This window comes from Athene noctua, chromosome 4, assembly GCF_965140245.1.
Source record: "Athene noctua chromosome 4, bAthNoc1.hap1.1, whole genome shotgun sequence".
NCBI classification, from domain to species: domain Eukaryota; kingdom Metazoa; phylum Chordata; class Aves; order Strigiformes; family Strigidae; genus Athene; species Athene noctua.
In genome coordinates this window covers 64,496,665-64,516,646 of record NC_134040.1, presented here as the reverse complement: position 1 = coordinate 64,516,646, position 19,982 = coordinate 64,496,665, and the positions used below count along the sequence as shown (strand labels likewise).

Here is a 19,982-nt window from a genome sequence, read left to right as displayed (position 1 = left end):
AGACCTTAGCAGTAGAGAAGAGGAAACCCAACTTTTTGTAGAAAAGATTGTGCAGAAATTAATATATTTCATTTATAATATGGCATATGATCAAAACTTTTTTACTCAAAACCACAAAAAAGATAACAGCTCAAAAGGCCAAATTCATCCCTCATATAACTCTGTACTCCGATTGTATTCTTAAGCATTAGGGAAAACTTGTGTGATCCGATTACCTGGTATATCACAACATGTGGAGAAATTGTGTCCTATCCTTCTGCACCCTCATCCCCACCTACACCCCCATCCCTCCATCAAAATTGTTCATATGTACCTTAAGCCAGCAAAGTCCAAAACATGTAGATGGGACAGTTTGTGGTCTTGAGATGTATTATAGACAGAATAATTCTGATTGTGCTTATTTGCGTATGTGTCGGTAAGTTTAATCTTTCCCTGCATGTTATATAATTATTTTAAAATCTTATATGATACTGTTAGTTTCAGCAGTAATTAGCAACCTAGTAAAGAGGTCATTATGTCTATAGAGGCTGTGGTTTTTAAGTGAATGTTTATCAGTATCCCTAAAAAGCTGTGCCAATGAAAACAAAATCCAAAAAGATTGTAGCATTTAGAGCAACTACAGATTTAGTCCTGTCCCTGTAAAATCAACACAACAAATTACTGAGAAGTTGAATGATGATCCCTCTCTATCCGGTACCTAATTAGTAAAGGTTAATCAGATTCTTAAACAGCAAATTCTTCTACAAAGTTTATCTCTGACACAGTTCCCATTATGTATCAGGGCCATGGCCCTGCTTCTGCCTTTGCTAGACTCTGTGGGAATTTTTATAGTGTAAGATCTCTATGGTACATGCACTCTGTATCAGGGAGGCAATGGTACAGATCTGAAGCCCATAAGAAATTTAGACATACAAAAGATTAGAAAAAGAATTAAAATTTAAGGTGTGATCATGGGTTGTTTTTAACTTGCGAGTCAAAATGCTTTTTGACATTAACAGTAACTTTGCTGATTAGATACGGGCCCTGAGAGCTAGTTTCTGAATTAACTGAATATTGGATGAATTTCAAAGGCACAAGGAAAATAAATGACTAAATACTTTTTTGTGTGGTTTTACAAACTTTTCTTAATGTCCACACAGAAAAGTAGTTCACAGCACTCCACAGAAATGAGCATTTGCTTGCCTATTTTTATTCAGCATACAAAATGCAGTGCATGCACATTCTGTGTGCTTTTTTTCCTCACTAATATTAGTAAGATTTTGCACTTGGTTTGACTGGGAACTGGAGCTTTCTGAAATAACTGCCCACTTGAATGTCCACCTTAATACATAGTGTAAGCCACTTAAAGTGAATTGCTTACTTCATCGCTGATTACTATGTTCTTAAAAATGCGAAGTTAGTGCTGTGTTAATGCAAATTTTAAGATAGAAAATTTTTAAAGTTGACTACTGTTGTTGAATATTCCTATCCTAATACTGTCGCTAATTTAGGTACCTGACAAAGCATTCCTGCAAATTACATGCAAGAGTAATTTCTGTTACATTGGACCTTCAGTGTTCTCACATTGTAATAATAGTAACTAAACAGTGAAAATATCTCTCAAGGGAATGCAGCTCCATAGTCAAGACTGTGAAGTAGCTGTTGAACAGCACAGTAATAGTTTGCCTGCAAATAGAGCTTGTAATGTAGTGAGTCCTTTTATTTATTCTACAGAATTATTTCTAAGATATTCTGTCCAAATTGATTTCAGCTTGCCCTTTTGTTGTTTGTTCAGTGAAAAATCAGTAAATTTGTTTTAAACGGGCAGTCACATTTTCCTAAAAATCGAGAGCAGAGACATTCCATAACTGGAAGGGGAAAGGTCTTCTATTTAGTTGACAGGGAGAGAAGCAGCTGGAATTGAATGTCTCCTGCTTGCATATATAGAAATAGAGGCTACAAAGAAACAAGTGGCCAAAGCTTCCCATCAGGACTGATGTTTTGCATCTTTCCAGTTTACTTACCTGTAAAGCTGATGGCACACGGGAGGGAGGGAGCGATCCACCTGAGTATGCAATAAATTATTTTGGTTTTTTGTTAAATATTCTAAGCAATGTACATGATACACGTTAGACAAGTCTTTTCCCTAACAAGCTTAACAGCAGTGGGGTTTCTCACGTACCTGTTTCTTCTTATCCCTTTAAAATTAAGGAGAGGTTTACTGGTCTCTACATTCAGCATGTTTCTTATTGGATGTGTGGTAACATCTGTTAATAGGAGTGCTCAGTATTAGCCTTCAAATGACAGTATACATGAATCAATGTAGACTGCATATACAATTGCAGAAAATTATTACTTTAAAAAAGCTTTCCTATTCCATTTTTTAGGTAGAATTTATAAAAACTTATAGATGTTTAAGTTATGGCATAGCTATTATTAAGTTTTTAAATATTATTAAATAACTTTCATATATTTTTGTAGCAGCTCTGTAAATTTCTGTTTCATGTTCAACATTAACAATGGATTGGTAGTGTTGATAAGCTTAAAATTAGGTATATTGTTGTCATCCATACTCTGTGAACATGGAGACCTCAGAGGGCAGCGTTCTGCTGGCAGTGATCACAACGAAGTATGGCCAACTTCAAATACTCAACAAAAAATTTAGTTTATAAGTGCTGAGATTTTTAAAATACAGAAGAATTTGTATTTTTTCTTTGCCTTCCAGTATCAGTGATACACTGAAGTCATATTTTAAGATTTTGCTCACAATCTCAGGTAAGTCTATAAAAACAAGGAAGAGCTAGACTCAAAGATGGATGTGATAAAGCAGCTCAGCACCTGTATTTCCTCCACAGGTGCCTTGGGAAGCATTGCTAACTTAAAATAAGAGTTGACCCCTTCTTTGCCTTTGCTCAACCAGGCAGAGAAATTTCCTGTAGCCCTTATCACTGTAGCCTTGGTATCTGGCTCATGGGGCTGGGGTTACCTGGCCTTACCTGCTGGCAGGAGCAGGCAGTAACCATGTGGAGCCTTTTGCCCCCCCAGAGACCAGGCACTGCACAGCAAGCTGAGTGATGGTGGCAGCATGTGGTGGGGCCTACAGTCCCTTTCATTTCTAAATTTTTTCTGGGTTTTCTGCTAAGTCTGGAGCAGTACAGCCTTGCATCAGGAATAGATCCGGTAGTGCTGAAACGCTGGATGTAGATGTTTTGTGTTTTTTTTGTTTGTTTGTTTGTTTGTTTGTGAGTCTGAACTAACATTTGTGAATCTTTGTGAATTATCTGAATAAATGCACTATTTTATATTTAAAAAAAATACTTTCTGACAGTAAAAGTGATACATGTTTGGTATTAAACACTTGGGAAAACCAAAGCATTTATTTTCATGCCTTATATTCACTAGAAAAGTGGGCAGGGTGTCAGGAGGTTTTTCTGCCTTTCATTTCAGTGACTCTAGCAAGCAAAACACCATTCCTGCTGAGATTTCAAAGCAAGAAGGTAGAGACTGGAAGGTAGTATTAATCCAGTAGATCTAATCTTGGTTAGTTAGTTGAGACATTTACTGTGAAGCCTATCAAGGGAACCCTCTCTTGTTTGACAAGCTCTCTTTTAAATCAGTTTATTTCCTGCAGTTTTATTTTCACTTGTTTGGAAGACATTGTGTAAGTATCAGTGTACATTACCCAAAAATTCATACAAGATGGCTGCGTTTTGCCATCTTTCAAGGACATGTCACTGGGGATGTACCTGTATGACTGTGCAAGTGCCCTCCAAATTCTTGTGACCAGATTGTTTTTAATAGTAGTGTCTTGGCCCATCTTGTGATGTTTCATTATCCCATGAGACAATGAAACCCCAAGTGGTTCTTACTTCCCTTGTTTTCCATGTGTCAGAAAGGCTGAACCCAATACATTGCTGCATGCTGAACTTCAGACTGGTTTTGAATGGTTTATTTAGAGATATTTCCTCATTCTCTTTGTATTCATAATGTTAGATATTCCATAACCAAGGAAGAGAGTACAGAGCTAATTGACTGTACAGCCCTCTGTATATCAGCAGAAGGACTTCATCACTGATAACTTCCACAGCAGGCTCTACAACTTCATGTTATAGTCTTTAATTGAGGGGTGGGAAACTCCTACTAAGAACAGCTACTGGGCGTATTAGCTGGGTCTTGGACTTACCTAAGGTTTTACTTTTGATACACTTTGTATACCCTTCTAAATGCATTTCCTTATTACTTAGAGGTATAACTGGATGGTTTTAACATTAAGCTGTTTCTGCACAAAATGGATTGGAGACTTTATGTTGTTATCTTGCAGTTTTCTTCCAGTTGGATAACATTTCTTTTGCTCTTAACATGTTCTTCCAGCTAGAAGACAAGCTACCTCTGGCTTCTTCAGGACTATGCCAGCATTAGAAAATTGACCCCCCATAACTGTGACCCCTAGAACTGTTTAAAAGTTCCTGTCCCTTAGGTTTTAGCTGCTAGGCCAGACATCAAGCTGAGGGCTGTTACTTCTGACTGATACAGCCAGAAATCCTGACTTCCACCGTCCTGAAAAGACACCGCTTGTTGGTTGCTTTTTTAATAAGTAAAATACTTAAAATAGTTATCTAAGTAAGGAAAGTTTCACATACACCAAAGTAAATGTATGTCTCTGAGATCTTCATAGTCATCCTTGATCCCACAACTGTTCTGACTCCCAGACTTAGTTTTCAGTCTTTAGCTACTTGTTACATCTTTGAATTTTAAAGGATTGAGGAAGAGTGCTGGTTCTGTCGTTCTTGCCCTTCCTTGGTAGGCACAGGGCGCTGTGTATATCCTATCTGAAGCTGCAGTGAACCATACCTTACTGTGCAATCTTTGCTTCGTACTCTATCAGAAAGAATCATGGTTCTGTAAAGTAAGTAATCATTCCTTTCTTTCATGTTTGTGCCTGACATCATTAATACTGACAGTACAGCTCTGGGAATCATTTGCTAGTTAGATTGAACAGTCTCTCTGCTGTCTCGGCCTTGACAGGTTGCAAAATGTTTAATGTATTACTTAATATTAAAAACACATTTCAGCAACAAACCCATTAGTAGATCTAAAAATCAAAATAGATGCTCAGAATTCAGAAGTAGTAGCAATATAAAATTTTAATGTATTGCTCTTTCATAGCATTTTTCATTGGTGGGTAGCAGTTCTGTATATAATCATTGCTACCCACATTGCTTGTACAGTTGTACCGAGGCAGACAGGAATGGTAGTCATATGAAACCTTGGTCAAGTGTTTAATCCCAGGGGATTGCAGCTATTTCATAATAGTATTTTATGCTTTATACTTTACTAGACAGTGCCTCTGAAACCAAAGCTAATAAAGAGAACTTGAACATAGGAAAGAAAACTAAAAGAAATCTTTGAGTTGAAAATTCATTGCCTGCTTTTTAAATCTAAATGGATACTGATGGCCTGAGCACAGTAACTTTATCACATTTTATGCATGGCATCTCACATCTGAGTGGTGGTGTTTGTATATATTTATTGAAGAGCTATAAACCTATATTTTGACTGAAACAGGAGTTACTCTTTCAGATGCAGTGTTACTCTACTGTTGATTTTCCAGCTTTTTAAAGATCACTTAATCATAAAGGACAATTGTGAGAGGTGTTTTTAAGGAGGATGTGTGTTAAGTATGTTTCTTTCAATTTTTTGATCTTTGTCTTTTGAATATTATTTGTAGATTAAATGCAGTACATAACATTTAAGATTTTATCAGAAGTGGACTTTTATTTTGATTAATACACGTGATATTTAAAATATTGGGTAACTTCCAAATAATTCTTGTTTTTAAATTGGAGGGCTTTCAACAAATGTCAAGTGTTTAATCTTAGGCCCGCTCTTTAATTCCAATCAGCTAAGAGCATAATTGTTCACTAGAGAGTGAAGTAAATTACCTTCTTATACACAGCAGCTTAAAGAACTAGTCAGAAGGAGGTTCCAGAACTGGTGGTCATGCACTCCAAAATGCAAGTAAATGCTCTGTGTACCAAAGATCACATTAGTCACCCCTCCCTTTGAAGAGACAAGGATAACCTTTGCGCCCTGGTGTCTAGAGTATTCCTGAAGTTAGTGGAACTCCTTCCATTGAGAGCGAGGATTTTAAATTAGGTTCTGGATGTGATGGCTGATGACATTTGGATGAGAATGGAGCAGTGCCATTACCTGTGCTATGGTTTAGAAACCTGGGACCTAATTTTCCAGCTTCATTATGTAGGTTACAATTTTTCTAGAGGCTGAATTGTTGTGTGCACCATCCCTTAGGAGCAAACTATGTATATGTAGTAAAGGGCAGTATTGTCCCTTGGAAACAAGTGGTGGACACGGATGGATCTAGCTGATTTTATAAGGCCAGATTCCTTGGTACTTAGTTGTTGGTAAAAGATGTCTCCAGAGTCACTGTGGATTAGAAAAAAGTCATTTATCTTCATTTTTAGGCACCTCTGGAAATCTGGTCCATTCGCACTCCGCTAACTTTCAAAAGGATCTGTTGTACTTGACTGGTTCCTCCCTTGGATGCCTCTGGCATGACATCTGAAGTAAAGATCGAAGATTTCCCAAGGGAAAATGGAACATGGGGCTGTGAATGTGTTCTCACTATTTAAATAGTCATTAGGCCAGATTTTGCTGGATTCACAGATGCACAACCAGTCTTCCATATTCATGAACGCTCTTCATCTGCTTTGACAAATGGTGCAATTGGAGAATTGAGCTTTCATCTTTTTGCCTCTATTTAACCAGTTCACCTTGGATTCAGAAGTCCTGAGGCTGATGAATCCAGAGAAATCTCCAGGTGAATTTGGCCATTTATTTTTTATTTGCAGCTGGAGAGTTATCCTGTGAAAATCAGTAATGTGTGTTCTACTCCTATTTCCTGTGCATCTTCTGCTGTTTTAGAACATACTGACTTTTTCTCTGGAACAGCTTTGAGTAGTCTTCCTGCCAGCTCCTACAGAATTTTCCTGTATCCTTTTCTGTATTCGTGAAATTTATAGCCTAGATTATCACCTGGTGGAGTGCAAGAGAAAGAGCTTGTACTTCTTTGCTGTTGGGGGAGACAAGCCACATAAAGATTCAGTGCAGGTTTCAAATCATGCTTTAAATAAAATATTATACTTCCCCTCCAAAAAATATTTAGAGTATTTAATCAAATAAAAACAACAGTATTAATAATTATGTCATTGCTCAGCATTTTCAGTTCTCTTACTAATATTACCAGTGCACAGTATTGCATTATTTAAAAGGTGCAGTAAATCTACCTGACCACTGAATGGCACTCTTCCCTTTTTAGAGCCAAAACCAGAGAAAAGGTGCTTAAATCGAGGTAGAGGGATAATATGCAAATTCATATTTTCTTATTATCTAGTCTCCAAATCGTTGCTTGTCGATAAAAGTGACTTATTTGTTCATTCTTTGCTTTGCACTTGTTACAGCTGGTAGATTCTGAACAGACCCTGATGAATTTGTAATGGCTTGAGTTTAGGTGTTGCATTGGTTCTTAAATTTGTATCAGTGCGTTCTGTGAAGAACTTCACCTGTAACATGCAACAACAAGAGAAGCAACTGAATTCCTTTTCAAGTTAGTTTTTTATTTGATTCATGTTAGGAATTTGCATTACTCCTCACTGGTAAGTTCTGTGGTGTTTAACGAGCTTAGAGAGTATCTAATACAGGCCTGGTTGGAGGCCACTGACCTCTGGCTATTCTGCTTCCAGTACCAGTCTATCTGTGTGATGCTTCATTGTCCCGTGGTAGCCGGCTCTGAAGTTTTTCAGACATATGTACATACGCGTGCCAAGCACGCGGTCAGTTATGCATAGTTAGGATCTATGCAGTGGAAAATATTTTTGGAAGAAATTAAAACAATGTAGTTGATATCTAATTTTCTGATACATGATTCTTCTTTCATTCTGCTGAGCTCTATAAGGCTGGAATGTCAATATTGGATTTGAAAATTATGGGAAGAGAAAAATGATTTAGATAACTTTCTTAAGGAAAACAGCCTCCAAAATACCTCAATACATGCTAATGTTATTTTGCTTGCCATGACCACTTGTATAATTAAAACCACTGGTTTAGAGGTCAGGATAACTGAAGTATTTATGTTGCACCCTTGTACTTTGACCTTGAGCAACTAGCTGTTGTGACTTTCACAGTTGGATAGCGGCCTCAATTCATCAAATCTGGTCTAAATAGCAAAGTGATTATACTTTGCATAGTTATGCTTGTAGTGAACCTTAAAATATATACTTGACTAACATACATCTTTCAGAAAGGTATTGGTCTTAATTTTAAACATGTCTAAAGACAGCCACCAATTTTGTTTGTTTTTTTCCCCCAATAGTTGTAGTTGCTCTTAAAGCTACAGTTTGATTTTTGTTACACCTTTCTCTGATATTTAGGGAGGTCTGGGATTTTCTCCTATGCAGGATCACATACAGCATCATGAATGCACCCTTCAGTCATCTTTTTGGGAAGGTGAGATGGTAACCCAGTTGAACCTGACTTCAGTGACTTCAGAGTCATCCATTCCATACTTGTACAGTGAAGACTTGTGTTGGACATTTTTAAAGAGGCAGCACATTGAGTCTCTGGTTTGTTGTGAACCAAAACTCCACTTCAGAGGCATAGTGATGGTCTGCATTCTTTGATTTTAGGGGTATAATCCTGCACTGGTCTCCATTCAAACCCTGTTTTTTAGAATCATCCAGTTTAATGGCTCTTCAGGACTGCCAAACTTGCTTGACCTGCCTGTCATTTTGATTCTGACTCTTTTGCCAAGCATAATCTATTCCTATTTCAATTTATTTGTCTTTAAAAGAAAAAACATTGCCCTCAAAACTTGGTTAGATTTCAAATCTTAGTGATTTTTTTTTTTTTTTTTAAATATTAGAGACTTCTGGAGGAAGTGTGAAAAGGTGTCAGTATAATGATCAATTGTTTTATTGCTTTTCAGACAGATGCATATATTTTACTTGGCATATGCTCTATCTGCAGCATAGATGTTTGGCTAGAAGTCTGTACTTCTGAAAAATCAATTGGAAAAATTATGCTGTTATTTTGACCATTAATTTGAAGAACTCAGCAGATCACTTATGAACTTGGCATAGCGGTGACCTCTACTCTTCAAAGATTTGCATTGTGACTATAATATTGAACTTTTGGAAGAACCACAGCATGTACCTGTGCAACATGTCAGATCAGACAGCCAGAATAGTTTCATTTGGCCTTGAAATCTAGTAAATTATATGTGACAAACACAAAGCATAGCAAAATCTGCAAGTTATGTAAATGGGCAAAATTTTAAAAGTGCAGGCATGACAAATGGACAGTCAGTCATATTCTGTTTCCTAGTTTTCTTCGTGACACAGGTGACTTTGTACCATTCCTTTCCACAGCTACCACTGACCTTTCTTGTCACCTAGACAGCTTGTGAACACCATTTCTCTGGTATTTCATGAAAAGCTGTGTGAGCATCCTAGGAAATTCTGACTCTGGTTGTCTTCTGAACTCCATCTTTTGCTTGCTGTCACAGCATACCAGTGAAGAGACTTCCCTTTCCAATCCTGCAAACATACAAGTACTCTTCCTTCACAAGCAGGTTTTATGTAGTGCCTAGTCATAGATAACCACACAAAGTGGTGTATTCTGTCTCAGCCCAGGATTAAACCTGCTGTTCCTTAAAGCCTCTCCATTTCCCTTCTTTGTTCAGAGGTATATCAATAGATGGTTATAATGCTGCTGGCCTGTCCCTTTGCTGCTGGAGTATCAACCGGCAAGACTGTGGGTGGTGCTCTAACCACCTTCCTTGTTTCTCCACTGCTTTGGGCTTACACTGGAGCAGTCAGCTGGAGTAGTAGCCAGTTGTTTGCTTATGCATTCTCCTATGCAAGATTGTTAAGTGACTGCAGAGACATCCGAGTTCATTTTTCTTTCTGGTAGGATCCTGTATGAGCATGGGGGCCAGGATACAGCTTAGCCCAGGAAAGGTCTGTAACTACTTTTGACAAAGTCTGAAGAATAAGGTGGAATTGACTTTACCCAATGTATGCCTATTTTTATTTTCTAAAGAGATTGATTTTATCTGATATGTATTTGGTTTAGATTTATTACATAGTACCAGAAAACTGATTTTACAAGTTTTGATAATTTGAAACCTAAGAAAAGCAAACCAAAACCTCAATACCAGTTAAGCACATAGTGATTTTGAAGTTTCTTAAGGGAGGTGTGCAAATATTGGAGTTATTAACTAAGCAAGATTCCAGAGTTGGGACCATTTAAATCCCTAAACAAAAACAATGACAGCAAAGTTCCCTCAATATTTTTTTTTTTAAAAAAGTATCCACCCATCTTAGAGAGAGCAAAGGTGTAAAATACATTATTTGAATTTTATAATAAATATAGAAGATGTGTTCCCTGAGAAAAGAGAGAGCGAGCATTTTTGTTATGGATCCTCTAATTGTTTCAATGTCTGGTGTAAATTTATAATACACAGTATATGAGTGACTTCTGTGAAAGAAGGAATGAGTCAGGAAGAGCTGTGACAAATACGCTGCTGTAGGGACTGGGTTGCTTGTCAGTGAGGTTGACAAAGGCTGTCATTCTGCAACTGAGATGATGTACAACTCTACTGGCAGCTGTACCTCATGCTCCTGCTAGCAGCTGCCGTTACGGTTAGAACAGAAAGCCAAATCACCTCGTACTCTTGCAAAACAAAAATACCTCACATAATTTTCCTGGTGAGCTTTTGTTTTAGAAACTGCGAGGAGAGCTGACATTGTGATTTTATTTAATAATTTCTCTTGGGAAGCTATGCTTTTGGAGGTTTATCTGTGTATTAATTGTTTAAATTAATTTCTTGTGACTACAGCCATTCAACACAAACAACAATGAATTAATCTTACTTGCCTGTCAGTCTTTATTTCAGCTAGGCCAGGAATAATAGTTCAAGCCAAGATTCTGTGCTCCTGAAAACACTTGCTATTGAGTTTTGACAGTTTTACTTGTGGTGAATGGCAGTTGAGAATATTGTTGTTAGAGTAGTCATTCCTTCAGGGGCTTGTATTGTGCCTACAGAAATGCCCTGCAGGTCTTTTATATTCCTTCTTTTAAGATGCCAGTGTCAGAGTTGCTCCTGTTTCTCTCCTTTCCTTGAAGATGTTGCACAGCTTAAATAGAAACCCAAATGTGATCAAAAACAGAACTAAGAGTATTTTTCTCTTGGCTGAAAAGGGAATTTGTAGGCAGCCAGCTCTTGAGGCTGGTGATATCTCTGCTGGGATTTCCTCCATGTCCTTTAGGAGGAGAGACAAGAGTTTCCCAGTTTCCTTATGGCTATTGCCAGGGAGCGGCTTTATGCCTCTGTCTGAAATTGGCACTTTCAGTAATACCTTCTGCACTCTTACTAGAGAAGTGGAGGTTTTGGCTAATCTGCTTTCTTCCATCACCCGGGACTGTGGCATTTTCCTTTCTTATTTCCCAGCAAGGGCTTCTGCAGGCAGCCTCTCACTTTGTGGCTCTGCTGGTAAGTCAGGAGGACCAAGGAGTTTGAGAACTCAGGCTTGTGTATAGGCCGAGACCAGCAGACATGCTACTGGCAGAGGAGGTCTGGGTGAGCCTCCTTTGCCCCATGAACTTACCTGCGGATATTTTCTCTGGGAAAGTGATTTAATCGGTTATCTTCAAAGCCTTTTTGTGAATAAAGTGATGCACTTACTTGGACCACATGGTGATTATTGCCATGCATCCTACACCAAACGACTAATTTTTATTCTAATGGATATTTATACTGTTCAGTTATGAAACTTCCTGCACTTAGAATTAAACATGATTGTTGAGGTTCAGCTCATTACTCTCTTTCATCACAAGCTTTATGCACATGGGTTTTATTCATGTCCATGTCACAAAACAAGCCACAGACTACAGTACTAAAAATGCAAGCCTGTGGCATCACCCTGACTAATAGTGTTGCCAAAAGCTAATGAAAATTAGTTGTTACTTCAGAAGTCCTAATGATAACACTAAAACAATGCTTTTTGATATTGAGAAGCAATACCTGCCTACTGGATATAGAATATGCTTTGTTTTTAAGTTATTTTTTCAATTCCTGTGTAGGCTGCTTGCAACAATATTTGCTTTAAGTAGTTCACTGTGAATAAGAAAGTATTTTAGAAGCAGCCACAAGCATTAATAGATATACTTAGCATGTTTTAAGTGTATGGTAGTTACAGCTGAAAAACTAACCTACTTGATTTTCTGTGAATCCAGTTATAGTTCTGCTGTGGCCACAGTGATGCATTATTGCAGGAACTGCAACAAGGAGTGGTTGTTTGTGGAGAGGTTAGCAAGATAGTCAGAGATATGAAACAGGTTTTATACAGGAACAAACACAGATTTTGCAGCCAGTAACAGAGATGACTGGCAAAGCATTCAAAAGAAGTCTGTAAAATCCTGAGTGGAAAGTGAAGGAGGAATTGTGCATTGTCTTTTTCGATACTAAAATTGGGAAAGTCAAATGAAACTTTTTAAAAGTGTGCCAATAAGAATAGTTCTTCATGTAACCTATAGTTTAGCTTTGGAACTCTAGACAGGACATTGTGAGTGCTGTAAGTTTATGCAAGAATGGAAGTAACTGAGCAAATTCATAAAGTCCGTGAGGGATTAATAAGTACAGACGCAACCCCACTGTTTAAGCAAGCCTGCAAGTCACTATAAGCTGAGGGAGGCTGCTTGATAAGGCTCTGAACAGGAATTAAGGTGCTGCCCTGTCCATATGGAGAGAGACCAAACTACAGTCGTTCTGTCAATACAGTGTATGTAACAGAAAACATGCAAGTGGGCCATCAGTGTCGTCATAAAGTGATTATTTTAGCAGTCAGGGTTTCCATCACTTACCATGTCCATAGGGTCCTTAGGTGATCGGGGTGTACCCTTCTATTCAGTATCAACACTAACGGCAGCATTCCATTAAGCATTAACATTAAAAGAAGTGGCATTTGCTGCTTCTTACAGTTTAATTTCTTATACATAGAGTACAAGTCAATAGGCCCAAATTTCACATGTGGCTATTACCATATTATCACAGTGGCTTGTGACAACAAACAAATTTAGGATACAAAAGCATGGGTGCAGGTGATCACTGCAAAACTGCTGGTGTGCTGGAATTCCCTGGCTCCTGCTTAGTGCCATGTTATGTATCCTTCGCCGCTGGCTGCTGGTGTGGATAGCACAAAGCAGATACGTGTGTGCAGCCTTTCTGAGTACTACAAAACTGCCAGGAAACATAAGAACCTGATAGAAAGTAATTCATTTGCCTGTAATGGGCCTGTAAATGTTGCTATTACAAAATTTCTGATTGTGACTATGCAGTGTTTAAGAACTGGGCCTGTGGTTTTATTGCAGAATTATTACAGCAAACCCTTTGGGGACTGTGAGTGTATAGTCTCATTCTCTTAAGTATTCATCTGGCCAATACTGTGAAATGTGGATGTTTCCAAGGGACAAGGGGCCCTAGAATAACTATTGAACTACTGATGAAATAGAGATCCATTTAGTTTCCTTATTTCCCCCCAAAGACCACCATCAAATCTAGAATCAAGCATCAGGAAAATTAGGCTTTTTTAAAAACTTTTTTTTTAATATTAGGCTTTTTTAAGTAGATGGGAAAAAATTGCTTTCACGTGTATCTTGACCTTTTATGTTTCTTTAAAGAGACTGAAAGTCTCTTTGGGCTTTAGGGTTTAATAACAAAGTATTAAAAGACTTTATTGTGTTTTTGGGGCTGAGAAAGATGATATGGAACTGAAATCATACACTTGGTTTTGCTAAGTGTTTCATGCAGGTGATGTTTGGGGTTGATGAAGAGGCAGATCTGAACAGTGGTTCTTTTCTGAGCCTGCTGAGTGGACCAAGAATATCAGAGGACATGTCAGTGTGGTGAGGAAAGGATTAGCACAGTGATTAGCCAGAGTTCTTACTGGAGATACCAGAATTAATTGACTAGATTTCAAGATCCTCTTGTATAAACTATTTCTAGTTGAGTAGATTTTCTGGGAAAATAGCTTGAGTTAAATGTTTTAAATGTTACTTTTTCTTTTCTCAGGTCTTCACTTGTCCTCAAAACTAGACTAGTCTATAAAGATTAGTCCTTGGCTGGCGGTTGGTTGGTGTTTTTTTTTTTTTTTTTTTTTTTTTTTTTTTTAAGCAAAATCTCTGTCTCGCATGTAACAGTTCTTTGCCTCATGTTTCCCTTATATGAAAAACCTGTGTATGTGTAGCATATCTGGCAGCTCTTCCCTGTCCTTTGTTCAGAGCACCTCAGGGGGTAGCTCATTTTCTGAGCCTTGTCATGGCAGGGTCATTTTTAGGAAACAGTGTTCCAAAATGTTAATGCCTACACTGAGAATTGGTGTATCTTCTGGCCTTAAGTAGTAAAAGGAATGTGTGGTTGGATACTTGGGATCCATACATTACTCCCCAATGCTTCAGTCCTTTGTCTTCTACAGTGGCAGCTGACAGATATTTCAGGGGAAAGTACTTAGCACCTTCCATGCTCCTGGCTGGTTGCCTGGCTTTTACCAAAGCAGAAGGTTTTTTGGTATGAAACAGCAGTTGTTTCCAGATTTGATCTGTCTCTTGAACGATGACAGATGATTATTTTAAACTTTACAGGCACAAGTGTAAATAATTTGAATTGTCAGAATAAGTGCCCATCTTTTTCAAATCCAGAAATACTTCACTGTTTTCTGTCTCTCTGTGTCATGAATCCCTTATGCTTCATTGCACATTGCATATGAACATTTCCCTTCTGTTTTCTCTAAGCAGGTAGTATTTGCTGCTAATTTCATCTAACCATCACTTGCATCGTGTTTCAAGGGAGACTTTTTTTGATAGTGAGTGGTGATAACCAGATTTTTCTCTCTCCTTACTAAAAAAAATGGGGAAAAAATACATACAATTAACAATGTTTGAAGTAGACACTGTAAATAACACCCTTAGAGCTTAAAAATATTTTTATTCTTCAGAGAGATACATTCTAGCTGTTGAAGGCTTCCTACCGTCCTACTATTTAGGGAAATAAAATTTTTTCACTGGTTGGTTCGAAGTGGAAGAAAGCTGTTTAATTAGTCATTCTCATTGTTCTTGAAAGAAACAGCAAAGAAGGAAAAAAAAAAAAGCTAATGTTTTTCTTCTCCAGATGTAGAGATCTGCTTTGATAGTGAATGATGTTCTGGGACTGCTTAAACCAATGAGGGTAAATCCAGGCCAGCACTCCTAGTGATAAATAGATGGGGTACTTTTAAAACACTTGGCAATGAAAACAAACTGTATGCATCATTAAAGTATAAATTGAAGAATCTAGGAAGAAATTATGCAACTTCAAAAGCAGTACAGATTTTTTATAATAGTATTATGATATTAGACTGTTGTTTCATTTTTCTGTAGAGTTGTCCTTTATGATGCCATCTCACTTGCATGCAAATGACTTATTTTTTCAGGAAGTACTTGGTGTATAACACATTCTGAGATACTAAGTATTAGTCTCTTAAGCATAAAGAAATTGCTACAGTTAGTATAAAATTAGCTGATTGTTTCCCTAGATGTTGATACCTTGTACAGTTTTTTCCACACTCCTGGAGGTATGCAACAGCAAGTGTGATAATGAACCTTTACTTAGAACATGTATGTAATGTTTGTGTGCCAAAAATGTAGCTGATAGATGGGAGAATTCTCTTACTGGTTTCTTTATTGGAGCAGTGGATATTGCGTACCATGAATTCAGTAAGGCTTTCAACTCTGTCTCCTGTAAGATCCTCACAGACAAGCTCTTGATGTATGAGCTGGATGAACAGAGAGTGGGGTGAATTGAAAACTGGCTGAATGGTGGCCCAGAGACTTGCACACTCATGTCAGTAATAATGTAATTGGCTGGGGGAGCTGTTTACATTCTTGGCTTTTCCAAACACCAGCTCAGATGATTGAAAATTCTGCTTTTCTCTATTTTCCTTACCAATTCATATGGTAAAGCTAAATTTGTAAAGTTCTTGCTGGCTGTTAAAGTGCAAATTGGACACGTGAGAGGATTTATGTTTAAAAGGGTTAATTATGCTGAGGTTTGTAGTATTTTGAGAATCTAAGAGATTTGGATTTATGAAGAATATGATATGTGGACATCACTAATGGGCTTTTTTGGGGGTAATGTAGGCCACTTTTAGATAAAAAATGGTGTAGAAAAGAGGCTACATGCAAGAAAAGTTTGAAGTGCAAAATGAAAACAGTCTCCTTAAGTATAACAGTGCCCATTCCCATCAATGTTAAAGTTGAGGGTCCACATTCAAGCACATTCTCATTATTTTAATGCAAGTTATGAACAGATACTAAGAGAATACACTCCAGTAGGTGAAAATTACTTTTTGCTATTTCATGACATTTTAGTTAATTATACTGTCCCATAATGACTTATGACTGTGTGCACAGAAACCTGAGATTAAAAAGGAGGAATTGTAGTGGTTTTCAAAAACCAGACCAAAAAGTATTGCTGTCTGGAATGGGAGGATAATAAATTCCATGAGCTCAGACCACTGGATGACCACTGGGTTTATCTTCAGATGTAAATTAGGGGATTATACAACTCCTATATAGTGTTAATTATTAAACAGAAGCAATTTCATTGTTTTATTCATTTGTGAAATTCCTGTACAGGGTAGGAGACTAGTAATGTCGTCTTTGTTAATTGTGATTTTGTATTTTATCTATCTTTGTAACTGCCCTGATGGACAGTGGCTGATCTAGGGAAAATCCTACCTTGTGATGCTTCTGTAGTCACCATTTTAAAAGTTCTAAAGTAATAACTAGATATTCAAGTGGTACCGTAGGTCTTTTAAAGAAAAATTCATTTTTGCTTCATCCTTTACTCCCCCTTTTTTATTAGTGTTTCAGGTTAAAAATCAGGTACTGAATATCAATATTGCCTTTTGACAAACCTATCTTTTTACAATTCTTTATCTGACTCTTGACTTACAGTCAAACATAAGTGTTCCTATTTGCACATATTCAGTCACTGGTTGTAGTGAGAAAGTACTATTTTGTACATGAATTGGAGCCTACGGAATTGCACCTTGCTAGTAGGTGGTCTGCTGGTTGCATGTAACATAGTAGTATAAAAATAATTTAAAATTCTTTTTTTCTTACATACTCTCTCTAACTCAATATACTTTGGATAGGTTCCCTTCTTAATTTGTTATGCATTAAGCTATAGTGTATATCCCACTTGTATACCTGTAGGCAGTGTAGCAAGTTCTCTTTGGGTATGACCAAGTTTTGGAGGTGGGTGTCTCTGATAGTGACAAAGTTTTGAGTAGCTCTGGTTCCAAAGAAAAATGACGGTAAGGTTTCAGTACTAGTCATCTTTATGTGTCATAGTCACTCAGCCCAACATGCATGTTAATATTTAAAAATACAAGCATGAGTGATGCTGGAGAACATCAAATGTGTTAAATGTAATTACATGTACTCCGCAAAAATGTTCTCTTCTTGACAGAATCTGTCTATGCTGTTGCCATTTTTGCTGCTTGCTGAATGGCTCAGAATTGCTGTGAAGAAAGGAACACCTTTGCGCTTTTCTGACCTTTATATCCAACCCTGTTCTGACCTGTTCCTTAAAATCTCCTCTACAGCTGCTTTAAAGTACCAGTTATTGCTCCAGGGTATTCATTGGGCATGCAGTCTATCTTGCTGATGTGTGCTGAATTCATGCTGAATGGGATTTGAATGCTCAGGGTAAAAGACCACAGTTAGTTGTTCTTGGCCCAGTCAAGACAATGTGGATGAAGATTAACTGGTTTTGTTTCCCTTGTAAGAGGAGCATAGGTTGTGCAAAAGGTACATTTTTTGTGGGCACTAGGAAGGCACGATTATGTAGGATGGAAAGTAGGAAAGTCTTCAGAAACAAGTTTTCTACTGGTAAATAAATGCCATAGTTCAGTGTTTCCAGCTGTCACAATCTTTCATAAATGTATATGCTTATAAAGTAGGTTCTTTCTGGTTTTGCATTGCTGAGAATTTGTTGTGGTCATCCTTGGTTTACATGCTAAGTTACTGGCTGTGTATGTACATGCGTACACTCAATAAAACAGTTTTGTATGTTTTACATATCAAATACTGTGTGATTTTTCTGTTTAAAAGATAGGTCACCACATTTCTTTCTGTTTATATATGATATATATAACAGTGCCATAAATGTATAATATAAGAAGCTACTGTGCTTTGTTCAATACAACCAACTCTTAATTGAAGGTTTTATTTGGATCATAAAAGTACACCTTGGCTGTAAAGAAAATCTATACCTTCAAAATCAGTAGGAATGGTGACTGCTAAGTGCTAAATTACTAGTGACACTTGCAATTTAGAATATGTATAACTTTTAACAAATATAGCTGTGTGTTTGAAGGTCCGGAACTTTGGGGTATTCATTTATTAGTGCTAATTGAGCCAGATGCTCAGCTGAAATAATGATCAGTCTTCTAGCTCTAAATATCTTCCAAGTTAGATCATATCATTCAGCACAGTAATACATAGCTAATTTGTATAAATGGAAAGCATGAATCAATATATCAGATATCAGTCCTAGAACATTTGGGTTTGGCATTTTTTGATTAAAGGGAGATGTAATGCTTGAAGACAAATCACTAATCAGATTTTCTCAAATCTATTTTCTTACAAAGTCTGAAATTTTTGAAGGTGGGAGGTTTATCTGAAAACCATAATTTCCACTCTCATTTTCAGTTTGTGATGGAAAAGGAAGTAGTAGTGCATCATTTTCTGATGTAATTTATGGAAATGTAAGTCCTTTGGGGACTTGGACACACCAGTGAACTACAGCAGACAGACATCGGATAATGTGCTAGGTAGAATGTGATGAATGATGATGGGGCATCAGTCTGTCCCCAAAAAAGTGCCAAGCAAGAACTTTAAATAATGTGAAAAACAATGAGGTTTTCATTGGTGACCACAGTGAAATCTGATTAATTGTAAGCATTTTTGTTTATCACAGTATGACTTGACAGTATTATTTTTTCCTTTAAACATTTAAAATACAGAGTTCACTCTTTAACGCTGAGATTTTTTTTTACCTTTGCAGTTTGCCGGGAAGACTCATACCAGTCGATAGTCTCATGTGCTGCTGTAGTACTTACCCCTGTAGAGCCGACAGTGGATACAAGGAAAAAAGAACAGACAATAATGCCTGATGTGTCTAAACAGTGAGTTATTCAAATAACATGATCTATTGCAAGTGCAATTTAAACACTAGTCCAGATTCTTTCTTGTGGTTTGCATATACACCTGCATTCTGTTTCATTAATAGTTACACAGGCGTTTCCAAAAGCAGAAATTGGCCTGAGGCTAGGCTGCTTCTTTTCTTCATTAGCCTACGTTTTTCCAAGGCTTTTGGTAATGAGGTACATAGAGGAAAATGGGCATTTATACTCTGAGAAATTGACTTTTTAACAGGCTTAATAAGGTGATTCTTTTTTGTTTAAATAGTCCTTTCATTCTTGCACAGTTTTTCTAGTCAGTAGTTGATTTTCAGAAAGAACATAATTCCTAAGTGCTCTGCTCATCTGAGATTTCTGTATTTTTTAGTGACTACTTTACTCCTGTGGTAGGAGATATGATGACATCTTCAAAAGTGTGGTAGTGGTGTTCCAAGGAAATTTTATTTCATCAAATAGATTGTAATTTTATATCTTGCATTAGATGAGAATCATAATCACAGCATAGGCAGTAATATTTGTCTTGCAGTACCGAGCATGATGGTTGTTTCTTAACAATTGAGTCCGTGGAGAATGAAAAGAACTTTTTTTTCATGAAAAGAAAGAAAACATAACGGTAATACTTAATCACAACACAAACTTTGAGTCTGTGCATTTTAAACTGTGGAAGGTAATTGAAAACATGAT

The 19,982-nt window shown here is 37.2% G+C and overlaps 1 protein-coding gene across 1 annotated transcript in view; it reads left to right on the top strand.

Annotated features, from left to right (window-relative positions):
• The window catches only part of LOC141960443 (serine-rich coiled-coil domain-containing protein 1-like), a 133,959-nt gene extending 114,672 nt beyond the window's left edge, over positions 1-19,287 (top strand). The window contains exon 6 of the mRNA XM_074905942.1: positions 19,163-19,287. Coding sequence (XP_074762043.1) covers positions 19,163-19,287 — 125 coding nt within the window. The remainder of the gene's footprint in view (positions 1-19,162) is intronic.
• Positions 19,288-19,982: the final 695 nt, after the last annotated feature.